General features: G+C 42.4%; 1 protein-coding gene across 1 annotated transcript in view; it reads right to left on the bottom strand.

The window, feature by feature from the left end:
- Nucleotides 1–15,031, bottom strand: part of LOC144689614 (AT-rich interactive domain-containing protein 1B-like) — a 198,522-nt gene that overhangs the window by 41,219 nt on the left and 142,272 nt on the right. Inside the window, exons 9-10 of the mRNA XM_078556841.1 lie at nt 12,306–12,438; nt 1,859–2,031 (exon numbers count right to left, since the gene is read on the bottom strand). Of these exons, the coding sequence (XP_078412967.1) occupies nt 1,859–2,031; nt 12,306–12,438 (306 nt within the window). The remainder of the gene's footprint in view (nt 1–1,858; nt 2,032–12,305; nt 12,439–15,031) is intronic.

Raw genomic sequence — 15,031 nt, forward strand, 5'->3', positions numbered from 1 at the left:
ACATAGGCCTGGCATTCAAACCACAAATGCCAAAGCCCTTAGTCATTTGCCTTTACAAGAAAATGATGAGCATATCTCAGTTCCACAGGAACTTGTCTTACTGTTAAACTTCTTAGATTCCTCGCCGGTATGTGCTTGACAGATCAGAGACTGGACAAATCGGGTCCGAGTCCTATCTCAAGTACGAGAACGAATGCTGCACAGTTGGTCCCAGGAGCCCGTATCTGATGAAATGAAATCGTACTTCAACAGAGACATGAAATAACTAGGCAGGACAGCATCCTATTGTGGGGTGCATGAGTGGTAGTTCCTCCAAAGCACTCTGTGCAATGTCAGCAACTGCAAAAGTTGCCATTGACAGCTCCATTACACCCGTGGGAGTGGCCAGGTAGACCCTGGGCGCGGTTACACATTGACTACGCTGGCCTTTCCTGGGAACAATGTTTCTGCTCATTGTCGATGCCCATTCAAAGTGGTTGGACAAATATGAGGTGAAGTCACGAATGTCAGGCGCTACAATTGAGAAACGATGAGCGAGTTTTGCCATTCGTGGACTACCAGAAGAAGTCGTTTCCGATAATGGCACGGCATTTACGAGTGCTAAGTTTCAATGGTTTATCAGCCTTAACGGTACCGCTTATGTGAAAACTGCACCATGCCACCTTTCCTCAAACAGACTGGATGAAAGGGCAGTTCAAACGTTCAAGACAGGCATGAAAAAGCTAACTGGTGATTCCTTAGCAACCAAGCTAGCACGCTTTCTTTTTCATTACAGGACTACCCCTCATACAACAACAGGTGCCACACCTGCAGAGTTATTGTTGAAATGCCGTCTCAGGATGAGATTGAGCTTATTAATGCTGAATTTAGAGGAGAAGGTGGAAAGGAAGTAGGGAAGCCAGAAAGATAGACACGACTGCAATAGTCGTGAGAGGAAATTTTCTGTGGGAGAGCCGTTACACGTGAAAAACTTCGGGGAAGGACCAAAGTGGTTACCAGGTGAAATAAGTGCAGTGACTGGACCTCTATCTTACCATATAGAGGTGGAAGGCTGGTTTATGCATAAATATGTGGGCCATTTAAGGAAGAGAGAGACAAATCATCAAGATATGTTTCCACCAGTGTTCATGACCGGGTCTGCGTTTCCTGTTGAGGATATTCAACCCAGGACTGACATGTTTGATGTTCCTGTAAGAGGTGAGGATACCGAACTGTAAGTGCCCACTGAAGCACCTGATGTTCAGGCAACTCTGAAAACGGAGGTTCCTGACAAAGAACCTGAAGTTGTGAAGCTGCGACGTTCCACATGTATCAGGAAACCACCTGAAAGATTAAACTTGTAAATACCTTACCAAGTGTAAATATTATGTTATCTTGAAAAATATGTATTTGTAAATATATGTATAGCCGAGTTAAAGGGGGAGAAATGTAGTAACTTTGGTTTTATTTAGTGTGTAATGTACCTTAAAGAATGCTTGTTAGGGAAGATCACATGATCTGTAGTAACCAATAGGAGAGTAGCGCAGGCTACCTCCACGATCAGTGCAGAGATAAAGTTGGAGTTGAAAACACATGTGTAGTTGCTGCTGAGTATATTGTAAATAAACTTGATGTTTCCACTCAAGAAGTGTCTGCAGATCAACTCTATTACAAATAGCCAACTCAACCACCCTACAACACTCATCGTACTGATTTGTGGAAATGTGGAGGGTCTTATTCAATCCCTAATGCATTACCATGAGAGTATTTATATACATTGCAATTATTTTTTGAAGTACAATGTACAGAACAATAGCTGTATTTATGAAAGTGCTCGAGATCAAGGGCAAGCTGGAAAAGGAATTAAAATAAAAACTACCTTTCCTCATACCACCAAAGGGATCCTTATTGGGCTCATATGGCATTCGACCCATCATTTCAGGCATATTCATACTTGGTTGGTATGGTGCATTCGGCGTCATGGAGCCCCATTTCTGGAAAGCTGGGTCACTAACATCCGAGAAGGGATCCTGCACACTGATTGCATTGTTCCTGTTCAGGTTAAAAATAGAGGTGATAATTATAAACTGATACAAATCAATGATTTCAGACAAACAAATTAAGTTAAAATAAAAATTGCTTTTACTTCCAATGTTTTAAATCACCTATAAACCCCATTTATAGTGTTGTGCTCAGTTCGGGCAGCACACCTCAGGATGGTTAAATTCAGTTTGGATGGGTACAGCACAGATCCATTAGATGACACAGGTTACAGGGTCCAGGCTGGTATTCTTTTAAGGGGCGATTTAAGTGAAGTGTTTAAGACAATTAAAGGAATTGATCGACAGAAACAATTTCCTTAATGGTGAGAGAGTCCAGAAGAAGGGTCATTACATTAAAGTTAGAGGTAGATGGTTCAGGAATAATTTTAGGAGGCATTTCTTCACTCAGAGGGTAACAAAAATCTGGAACTCTCTTCACCAGAATAGGTTAGGTCAATTGAAAACTTTAAAACTGAAATTGATAGATTTTTGTTGGACAAGAATATTAAGAGTTACAGAACCAAAGCAAATACATAACATAAGAAATAGGAGCAGGAGTAGGCCATTTGGCCCCTCGAGCCTGCCCTGCCATTCAATAAGATCATGGCTGATCTGCCCCAGGCCTCAACTTCTCTTTCGGCCAGCTCCTCATAGCCTTCAACTCCTTGATATTTCAAAAATCTATCTCCCTCCTCTAAATACTTTCAGTGATCTAGCCTCCGCAACCCTCTGGGGTAGAGAATTCCAGACGTTCACTACCCTCTGAGAGAAGAAATTCCTTCGCATTTCAGTTTTAAATGAGAGTCCCCTTATTCTGTAACTATGTCCCCTAGTTTGAGATTCCCCCACTAGTGGAAACATCTTTTCAACATCTATCCTTGTCAAGCCCCCTCAGAATCTTGTATGTTTCAATAAGATCACCCCTCATTCTTCTAAACTCTAATGAATAAAGGCCTAACCTGTTTAGCCATTCTTGATATGTCAACCCCTTCGTCCCAGGAATCAGCCTAGTGAGTCTCTGGAACTGCCTCCAATGCCAGTATATCCTTTCTCAAATACAGGGACCAAAACTGTACACAGTACTCTAGGTGCGGCCTCACCAACATCCTGTACAGTTGTAACAAGACTAACCTATTTTTAAACTCCAACCCCTAGCAATACAGGCCAAAATTCCATTCGCCTTCTTAATTACTTGCTGCACCTGCATGCTAACTTTTTGTGTTTCATGCACAAGAACGCCCAGGTCCCTCTGTGCTGCACTTTTTTGGAGTCTCTCTCCATTTAAATAATAGTCTACCTTTTGATTCTTCCTACCAAAGTGCATGACCTCACACTTTCCTACATTAAACTCCATCTGCCAAGTTTTTGCCTACTCACTCGACCTGTCTATATCACCTTGCAGATTCCTTATGTCCTTATCACAACTTGCCCTCCCACCTATTTTAGTATCATCAGCAAATTTGGATACATTACACTCTGCCTCCTTCTCCAAGCATTAATATAGATAGCAAATAATTGAGGCCCTAGGACTGACCCTTGTGGCACTCCACTAATTGTATTTCCAACCTTAAAAAGACCCATTAATCTCTACTCTCAGTCTTCTGTGTGTTAACCAATCCTCAATCCATGCTAATACATTGCCCCCAATACTGTGAGCTCCTATCCTGTGCAATAACCTTTTATGTGGCATCTTAGCGAATGCCTTCTGAAAATCCAAATACACTACATCTACCTGTTCCTGTTTATCAACTCTGCTTGTTACATCCTCAAAGAACTCTAGCAAATTTGTCAAACATGATTTTCCTTTCACAAAACCACATTGACTCTGTTTGATTGCGTTAAGTTTTGCTAAATGTCCTGCTATTTCTTCCTTAATAATGGACTCTAGCATTTTCCCAACAACAGATGTTAGGCTGTTGGGCCTATAGTTGCCTTCCTTCTTGAACAGGGGCATCACATTAGCGGTTTTCCAAACCAATGGGACCCTCCTGAAATCCAGTGAGTTCTGGAATATTTTGACCAATGCCTCCACTATCTCTGCAGCCACTTCTTTTAAAACCCTTGGATGCAGGCCATCGGGTCCTGGCGACTTGTCTGCCTTTAGTCCCATTAGCTTGTCAAATACTTTGTCCCTCGTGATAGAGACTGTTACAAGAGCTTTCTTCCCATTAGCTCCTTGCTTATCTGATATCTTTGGAATGTTCATAGTGTCCTCTATTGTGAAGACCGATGTAAAATATTGGTTTAAATTATCTGCCATTTCCCTGTTATCAATCCTCCAGTTGCATCCTCCAAAGGTCTCATGCTCACTTTAGCTACTCTCTTTTTATATGCCCATAGAAGCTCTTGCTGTTTGTTTTTATATTTCTTGCCAATTTACTTTCAAAATCAATTTTCTCCCTCTTTATTAGCTTTTTAGTCATCCGCTGCTGGTTCCTAAAAAATTCTCAATCCTCTGGCCTACCACTAGTTTTCGCCACTTTGTATGCCTTGGGTTTTGCTTGGATACTCTCCTTGACCGCCCTTGTTAACCACGGGTGGTTCATTCTTCTCATCAAGTCCTTCTTTTTGACCAGGGTAAATTTTTGCTGAGCTTTATGAAATATCTGTCTAAATGTCTGCCACTGCTCATCCACTGACCTTCCCCTTAGTCTATTTTCCCAGCCCGCTTTAGACAACTGTTTCTTCATACGTCTGTAATTGCCCTTATTTAAGCTGAGGACACTGGTTTGAGACACAAGTTGCTCACCCTCAAACTGAATTTGAAATTCTACCATGTTATGATCCCTACCCCAAGGAGATCCTTAACTATGAGATCTCTTATTAATCCTACCTCATTACACATTACTAGATCCAAAATAGTCTGTTCCTGGGTAGGTTTTACAACATATTGCTCTACGAAACAATCCCTAATGCACTCTACAAATTCGTCTTCCATGTTACCCCTGCCAATCTGATTTGTCCAGTCAATATGCAGATTAAAATCACCCTTGATAATTGTAGCACCTTCTTACATGCCTCCATTATTTCCTGATTTATACTTTGTCCTACAGTGAGACAACTCTTCAGGGGCTTATAGACGACTCCCACCCGTGACTTCTTCCCCTTGTTATTCCTTATTTCTACCCAAACTGATTCCACATCACGATCTATGGCACCTATATCACTACTCACCACCGCACTGATACCTTCTTTATTAACAATGCTACTCTGCCTCTTTTTCCTTTTTGCCTATTTTTCCAGAACGTCGAATAGCCTTGAATATTGAGTTCCCAGTCTTGGTCACCCTGCAACCATGTCTCTGTAATAGCTATCAAGTCATATCCATTTATTTCTATTTGTGCCGTCAACTCATCTATCTTGTTACAAATTATGCATGCATTCAGATAAAGAGCCTTAAGCTTCAACTTTTTACCATTATTACTCATTCTGGTTCTAAATTTTGCTGCACTCTTCTGCTTATATTTTCTGCCCCTTCCTGTCACACTTTGATCTACTTTGCTTCTTCACTACCCTGCACCTCTCCTCTCTCGTTTCTTTTTTATTTTTGCCAGTGCCCTGTGAATCGGAACCCATTTCTCCCACACCAATCTTTGAGCCATGCATTTACCTCTATAATCTTATTTACCCTACGCCAATTTGCACGTGGCTCAGGCAGTAATGCGGAGATTATTAACTTTGTGGTTCTGCTTCTTAATTCAGCCCCGAGCTGCTCATAGTCCCTTAGCAGAACCTCTTTTCTAATCCTACCTATGTTGTTGGTGCCTACGTGGACCACGACAACTGGATCCTTCTCCTCCCACTCCAAGTTCCTCTCCAGCCTAGAAGAGATGTCCTTAACCTTGGCACCAGGTAGGCAACACAGCCTTTGGGACTCTCTGTCCTAGCTGTAGAGAATAGTATCTATTCCCCTAATTATGCTATCCCCTATTACTACTACATTTCTCTTTTCTCCCCCCACTTGAATGGTGCTCTGTACCACAGTGCTGTGGTCAGTTCGCTCATCCTCATGCAGTCTGTGCCCTCATCCACACTGGGAGAAAGAACCTCATACCAATTGGACAAGGGCACCAGCTGAGGCTCCTCCAAAGCTAAATTCTGGATCCTGATACCTGCCTCACTCAGTCATATCCTCCTGACCCTGACCACGTACCAAATTTGATGTAATTAATCTAAAGCGTGTGACTGCCTCCTGAAACACAGTGTCCAGGTAACTCTCCCCCTCCCTGGTGTGTTGTAGTGTCCGCAGCTCAGACTCCAGCTCATCAGCTCTGAGCCGACGTTCCTCAAGCAGCCAACACTTGCTGCAGATGTGGGCACCGTGGATCACATCGGTGTCCACCAGCTCCCACAAACTACAGCTGCAACACATCGCCTGCCCAGCCACCTCTATTCTATTTAATTAATTAATTTGGATGTTAAATATTTTAAAAGTGAATTTCTTAATTGTACTCTTCAGCTGTAATAACGTCTCCTGATTTAAACCACTTGGCCAATCAAAAGTGACACGGAAGAGATACCCACCAATCACCTACCTGTTTTCCTTTGACGTCACACTTCGGCTCTAACAGGTAGAAGCAGGTTCCAGGGGCTCTTTGCTGTTGGGTTTTATCTCTCTCCGCCACCACTGACCTTCTCATGCAGGTCTGCCCTCCGTATGCTGGACCCTCCTCTCTGCCGCCAGTTTTTATCTCCAGCCGCCGCTGCCTTTCTCAGTAGGTCTACTCTCCGTGTCCGAACTCCCAGCTCACTTTGCTGTTTTAAAGTGTGAAAATCTTGTCTCTCCTCCTGCTGTTTTAAACTGTAATACTCCCGGCTCTCCTGTCACTGTTTCGAACTGTGACAATCCCGGCTCTCAGAGTCATTGAGGTCTACAGCGCAGAAAAAGGCCCGTCGGCCCATCGAGTCTGTGCCGGTCAAACAAGTACCTAACTATTCTAATCCCATTTTCCAGCACCTTATTTTCCATAGCCTTATATGCCATGGCATCGCAAGTGTGAATCCCATCTCTCCTCCCGCTGTTTTAAACTGCAAAACTTCTGGCTCTCGTCTCGCTGTTTTAAACTGTGAAAATCCCTGCTCTCTTCTCACTGTTTTAAACTGGAGTTAAGATACAGATCTGCCATGATCTAAGTGATTGGCAGAACAGGTTCAAGGGCTGAATGGCCTACTCTTGTTAATTTCTCCTATGTTCTTATGGTCAATCAAAAACCAGTCTACTACTTCAACTAGTAATATTCCTGATTTTAGAAGGGGGCTCCCAAATGTGACCCTCAAGGAACTTGAAACTCAAAAGAGTTTAGTTCAATTAGGCCGGTTTTGCCAGCTTACATTTGGGTAACCAGTAGAAACACCAAGAGATACTAACTTCTAATGGGCAGAAAATAAGGACACTGATGTGGAAAAAAATAAAGAACTCTATTCATTCTGATAGAACTATGTCTTGTGTTGGGCAACTACTTTGTGGCTCTGATTGAAACTGTGGATAGTTTCAAGGCTGAGACTATTCTACCCTTTCAACTGAAGTTGATTGAATGGACATGAGCAGCATCCTTAAACGATAATACAGAAAGAATAAAGTGTAACACACTGAATCCAGTGTTCCAGTATACCTTTTAACCTTTCATGTGGTAGGCATCAGCTGGAACTAGCCTGACCTGACATTAGGCCTAATGACACCCTAAATTTGTTAAGTCAGTTATCAATGCCCCAAGGAATTGAAAAATTGTTGTAACACAGCTTAACAATTAGATAGAGACAGACTGCTTGCTGAGAGATCATTTCACTTGTATTTATAGAAGGGATCCAGTGACCCCAGCCAATACAAGGGTCACAGACAATTAAAGTCCAACAGTACTGCTCCAATTAGTACTGTGAGATGACACACATTACAAACCATAATGGTCAAACTTTAAAAGGGATACCTATGGATGTTGATCGGGCACGACGTGCTTATGTATGTTCTGGGGCACTGCTCCTCAATATTTCAGGGTAGAAGATGTTTTTTAAATAAGATGGCAGGACAGCACTATTTAATTTGATATGTATGCTACATTTGCCATGCTATCCTGCAAGAGGTAGCAAAATATCTCCAACCTGCCAAATTAAATGTGCAAAAGATTCTTCAATAGTCATTCTTCACCATAATGGTTTTTGGATGTAGCTCTGAAGAAGAGTCATACCAACTCAAAACATTAACTTTGTTTCCCTCTCCACGGATGCTGCCAGATCTGCTGAGTTCCCAGCATTTTGTTTTTATTTGTATTACATAGATGGTTCTTTGAATAAACCATTTAGTGCTCCAGATTCAGTAAATTCAAGCCTCCCTGGATTGTGTCTTTTTCTTTATGAAAATTGCAGCTCAATTATGCTGGAAAAGAATTAAATACAGTTTTGATTTCCTTTTACTCCTTTTGCTCTCCTCTTCCCCTTCTATACTGTTTTACAAACTAATACAAGTTACTAGTGGCAAAGCATTCCTTGTGTAAAGAAATTAGCCCAGCCTCTCTCCTGACACTCAGTGACAATTTTAAATGGTGATCATTTGTCATTGAATTCTCAATTAGAATCATAAACTCATACACAGTAGCGCAACACTCAACACATTGTACCTACGTCAACTCTTTGAAAGAACTATTCAATTAGTTCCACCCTCCTGCTCTTTCCCCATAACCCTGCAAATTGCTTCTTTTCAAGTATATATCCAATTGCTTTCTGAAAGTAACAACTAAATCTGCTTGCACCACCCTTTCAGCCAGTGCATTCCAGATCATAACAACTTGCAACAATTAGAGAAAACAATCTTTCCCTAATCGCTCTATAAAACTCTTCATAATTTCAAGAATTTATATCAAGGCTCCTTAGTCTTTTCTGTTGCAGTGTAAATAGATCTTGTATCCCAAGTCTCCCGCCATAACTGAAGGTAAATCTACATTGTATGCTCTCTATATTAAAAATTCGATTAAAAAAAGTTTTAACACTTTCAGTGGGAACGCCACCATAGTAGTAATGTTACTGAACTAGTAATCCAGAAGCCTGGATTGATCCTCTGAAGATATGAGTTCAAAACCCACCATGGCAGCTGTGGGGTGGGGGGCGTATTTAAATTCAATTAATTAACTGAATCTGGAATGAAAAGTAATGGTGACCAGGAAACTGCTGGATTATCGTAAAAAGCCATCTGGTCTACTAATGTCCTTTAGGGAAGGAAATCTGCAGTCCTCACCCTGTCTGGCCTAAATATGGCTCCAGATCCACAGTAATACTTAACTGCCCACTGAAATGGCCTGGCAAGTCGCTCAGTTGTATCAAAGTGCTGCAGAAAAGATCACAGGACAGACCACTCAGTATCAATCTAGGCAATGAATATGATGAAGATGCACCCAGCTCAATCAACCCTACAAAGATTTCCTCAGTAACATTTGGGGAATTGTGCTAGAGTTGGGGAACTGTCCCCTACTCTACTCAAATCTCACACAGTCAAACTCACAGAATCATTCCTTGTCCTAGACACCTCGTTCTCCATTCCTGGTATTTCCTGTCCCACCAGCACAACAGGCGGAGCAGAGTTGGCGGCACAGGAAGGAAGGACTGGCCCTACGAATCCTCAACTGGACACTATGAAGTCTCATGGGCAAGGAAACCTCGAGCTGATTACCACTTACTTCAGTAGGTGATGATAAATCAGTACTCCTCCACGTTAAACACCACTTGGTAGAACCACTGAGGATAGCAAGGAACAGAATGGGTGGGGCAACTTCAATGTCCATCACCAATAACGGCTTGGTAGTGCCACTACTAAACAAGCTGGCTGAGTCCTGAGGGACTTGTCTGTCAGACTGGGTTTGCGGCAGATGCAGAGAGAATCAACAAGAGGGAAAAACCGACTCGACCTCACCCTCACTGATCTACCTATTGTAAATGCATCTGTCCACGAGAATACTGGTAGTGTGACCACCATATAGTCCGTGTGGAGATTAAGTCTCACTGAGGACACATCCATCGTGCTTTGTGGCACTACCACAATGCTAAATGGGATAGATTCAGAACAGATCTAGCAGCTCAAAACTGGGCATCCATGATGCACTGAGGGCCATTAGCAGCAACAGAATTGTAATCAATCACAATCTGTAACCTCATGGTCTACCGTATCCCTCACTATCATATACCACTATCAGAAAGCCAAGGGACTAGCCTTGGCTCAATTACAAATGCAGGCAAGCATGCCAGGAACAGTACTAGGCATACCCAAAAATGAGGTTCCAACCTAGTGAAGCTACAACATAGGAGTATCTGCATGCTGAACAATGAGTCCAGCATGCTGTTGCCAGAGCTAAGCAATCCCACAACTATTGGATCAAATCAAAGCTCTACGGTCCTGCCACATCCATTCATGAATGGTGGTGGACAATTAAACAACTTACAGGAGGAGAAGGCTTCATAAACAGCTCCATCTTCAATGATGGCGGAGCTCAGCACATCATTCCAAAGACAAGGCTGAAATGTTTGCAGCCACCTTCAGCCAAAATTCTGAAAGGATAATCCATCTCAGCCTCTTGAAGACCCCAGAATCACAGTTGCTAGGCTTCAGCCAATTCAATTCACTCCACGTGATTTCAACAAAAGGCTGAGCAACGGCCTATGGGCCCCAATAAAATCCCAGGTGTAGCACTGAAGAGTTGTGCTCCAGAACTGCTCTCATTCCTAACCAAGCTGTTCCATTAAAGCTACAACACTGCCATGCAGATGACAACGTGAAAAAAATTGCTCAGGTGTGTCCTGTCCACAAAAAACATGACAAATGCAATCCAGTTAATTATTGCCACATCAGTCTATGTTCAATCATTCACTAAGTGATGGAAGGTGTTGTTGACAGTGCTATCAATCAGCACTTACTTAGCAGTAACCTGCTCACCAATGCACAGTTTGGGTTCTGCCAGGACAATTTGGCTCCAGATCTTATTGCAACCTTGGGTTCAAATGTGGACAAAAGATCTGAATTCCAGAGGTGAGGTGAGAGTGATTGCCCTTGACATCAAGGCAGCCTCGGACCAAGCGTGGCATCAAGGAGCCCGAGTAAAACTGAAGTCAATGGAAAATAGGGTGAAAACTCTCCACTAGTTGGAGTCATACCTAGCACAAAGGAAAATAGTTGTGGTTGTTGGAAGCTAACCATCTCAGTCCCAAGACAGCAGGAGTTTCTCAGGGTGGGTGTCGTAGTCCCAACCAAGTTCCACTGCTTCATTAATGACCTTTCCTCCATCAGAAAATCATGAGTGGGAATATTCAATGTTTATTGCACAGTGTTCAGATCCTTTTCCTAACTATTCAGACAGACAATGAAGCAATCCGAACCCAAATGCAGCAAGACCAGGACAACAGTCAGGCTTGGGCAAATAATACTGTGCCACAAGTGGCAGGCAATGACCATTTCCAAAAAAAGAGAATCTAACCATCTCCTCTTGACTTTCAATGGGATTACAGTTGCTGAATCCCCCACCATCAACACCTTGTGGGGTTATCATTGACCAGAAACTTAACCCCGCCAGTCACATAACTACTGTGGTTGCAAGGGCAAGTCAGAGGCTGGGAATAAGTGACTCACCTCCTGGCTTCCCAACACCTGTCCACCATACACAAGGCACAAGTCAGGACTGTGATGGAATACTCCTCTCTTGCCTGGATGAGTGCAGCTCCAATAACACTCAAGAGGCTTCACATCATCCAGGGCAAAGCATTCCACTTGACTGGCACCCATCCACCACCTTAAAAATTCACTCCCTCTGCCACCAGTGCACAGTGGCTGCAGTGTGTACCATCAACCAGATGCAATGTGGCAACTCGTCAAGACTCCTTTGATAGCAGGCACACGGGAACACCACCACCTGCAAGTTCCCCTCCAATTCACACACCATCCTAATTTGGAAGTATGTCGCCATTCCTTCACTGTCACTGGGTCAAAATCCTGAATTCCCTCCCTACACCACATGGACTAGCAGTTCAATTAGGCAGCTCACCAGTACCTCAAGGCAATTAGGAATGGGGAATAAATGCTGGTCTTGCCAGTGATGTTCACATTCTATGAACAATTTTAAAAAATTACTAAAAGGCCATCTAGTCCATGGCATTAGCAGTTCAAATCAATGATTTGATTTGTCTGCACGTCTCCAAAGGTCAACCTAATGCTTAGATCAATGGTTCCACTTTTTCTATCTTGGCAAAAGTAATAAATTCCCCATTAGGCAATACCAACAAAAAAGTTCTGATGTTGTACTTTCTCCATACCTGTTACCCTGAATAGGTGTCATTTGTCCATGTGGTGTTGATACAGGTGTTGGTGGCTTCAAATCTCCGCCTTCTGCCACTGAGCTGCTGGTAGACTGTGGCGTCTGCGGTCCTTGCAAGGAACCTGAACCTGCTATAAAATGAGACGAGTTAGTTCTATTCTTTATAATGCTTGTGAGCCTATTAATTGATTTGAATGGAGATTTATTGCCACTGAGCAATACCTTTTAATCTTTGTTACATTATTCTGATGCCTTATTATTGAAAATGTTAACAGCGTAAAACAGGTACACTACCTAATGAAATGCTACATTCCACACCCAATATCCCCCACATAAATGATCAAGCCTACTATGAGATTTGTGGCTGAACACCTGCCCTACAGCCAGGCAACAATTCTAAAATTGTGCTCTGTAGTTGCAAAATGCTTTACATTTTAGAGGCTACTTTCTGGAATATCACACAGAAGGAGAAATTCATGCTGAGTAGTAGGAAACAACCAACATGTCCTGTTTCAACTATCCCTCCAACTGTCCAATCACCAAATGTGCTGCCAGTGGTTGAAGAACTGCTCGCCACTCTGAAAATGGCTCTGTGAAGGCAACTGGACCCTGCGGCAAACCAATGTTAGAGAGAAAAATACTCTCAGGAATATACACAATAAATGAGAGAGAATAGTAATGTAAGGATCAATTAACTTTTAGAGCATACATTACTGTAGCAAAAACTGAAGGAAGAAATATACAATGGTATAAACCTTTTGCCAGAAGTGACAAAGTACTGACTAAAGTAAACAAAGGAAGGATACTGGAGGTTAAGTATGCTCACATACTTCAGACTGTATAACCAGCTGTCATGCTGAGAAGATAATTTACTCAGTATGAACTCACTACCCCAATTTCAGAAGTCAAATGTCATGGGACTAGCAGTTAATCTATGTGGATCAGAGATCATTTGGAGGTAATATCTGTTTATATTCAAAATCCCTCCCATCTAATTTATCTTGCTATGGGGAATTCTCCATCTCAATACATGATATTTCAATGGCATCACCTGTCGGCAAACAAAAGGTAGTGTTTGGGAAGCTTGCTGATGAAGGTCATATTTTGTTGCAATTGATGCTGTCAGTAAGCAACAGAGTCTCTAAAATTGATGTCAGGAACTCAGAGTTAGGCCGGGAAAAAACAACGGTGTTACCCTCCTGATCATGATGCAGAAACCTTTGGGAAAGTGCATAATGGTCATTGGAAGAGAACACAATTAACTAACCTGCTGGCAAGTTCACACATGAAGTATGGCCACTTGGGCAGGTAATCAGAGTGCTTCTAGTAGCCATGGAAGCAAAACTCAGTAAGAGCTTGCAACTTTAGAAGGGGTTGGAAAGAAGGTGGTAAGAAAGAAAATTATGACCAGTAACCAATGTTCCCTCTAATTTCCCTTTGCTATGTGTGGCCTGTTTGTTACACTGCACAGTCCCTTTAAGATTGCCACATATGCACATATCTTAAAGGGACTGCTTCTTGTGCGCAGCCCTGTGCAGTAAATTCTGGATTGCTGCGCAGCCACATGCCCATTCAACTTAAAGGGAACATTGCCAGCAATGAGAGTTTTGGGTAATCAAATGAACCATCTGTCACAAAGCAAATTGAAAAAGACAGAAAACACTGGCAGTATCCGTGAATCAATATGGCAGTCATCATTTCAACATAGGCTAGTGACTGAGGGAGAGTGAGAGAGGAGAGAAAGAGAAAGAGAGAAGAGAAAGAGAGCGTGAGAGTGGAGCGGGGGTGGGTGGGTGGGGGAGAGGGGGGGGGGAGAGAAGATAGAGGCAAACAAATTGTAAACAGGGCAAGATAGAGGAACAAAGGAATTTAGGCTACTTAGCCCCTCGAATCTGTTCCGTCATTCAATGAGATCATGTCTGATCTATGAAATAACTCCATGTACCTGCCTTTTCCCCAAATCCCTTAATACCTTCAATTAACAAAAGTCTATCAATCTCAGTTTTAAATTTAAAAATTGATCTAGTATCAATTGGCATTTGTGGCAGAGAGTTCCAAACTTTTATCACCCTCTGTGTATAGAAGTGTTTCCTAATTTCACTCTTGAAAGGCCTGGTTCTAAATTTTAGACTATGCCCCCTAGTTCTAAAATCCCCAACCAGCAGAAACAGTTTCTCACTATCTATCGTACCTGTTCCCGTTAATAGCTTGAAAACTTCAATCCATCCAACGCTTAACTTTCTAAATGCCAGGGAATACAATACTTTGTTTAATCTCCTCTCATAATTTAACCTATGGAGTCTAGATATTCTAGTAAATTTATACAGCACTCCTCTTTCTTAAGGTTTAGTGCCCAGACCTGCTCACAGTACTCCAGGTGTGGTCTAACCAGGGCTTTGTCTAGCTGAAGCATAACTTCTACCCTCTTATATTCTAGTTCTCTAGGTATAAAGGCCAGCATTCATTAGCCTTTTTGATTATTTTCTGTACTTGTTCATGACAGTTTAATGATCTATGTACCTGAATCTCCAAGTATCTTCGGACCTCCACAGTTTCTAGTTGTTAACCATTTAGAAAATACGCAAGGGCCAGGATTCGATTAGTCTTTTTTATGATGCTTTGTATCAGTTGATCCCACCCAAAGACTATGGGCCCTGACAATATCTTGGCAACAGTACTGAAAACTTATGCTCCAGAACTAGCAGCGCCCCTAGCCAGAGCATT

Source organism: Cetorhinus maximus, chromosome 14 (assembly GCF_964194155.1).
Source record: "Cetorhinus maximus chromosome 14, sCetMax3.hap1.1, whole genome shotgun sequence".
NCBI lineage: Eukaryota > Metazoa > Chordata > Chondrichthyes > Lamniformes > Cetorhinidae > Cetorhinus > Cetorhinus maximus.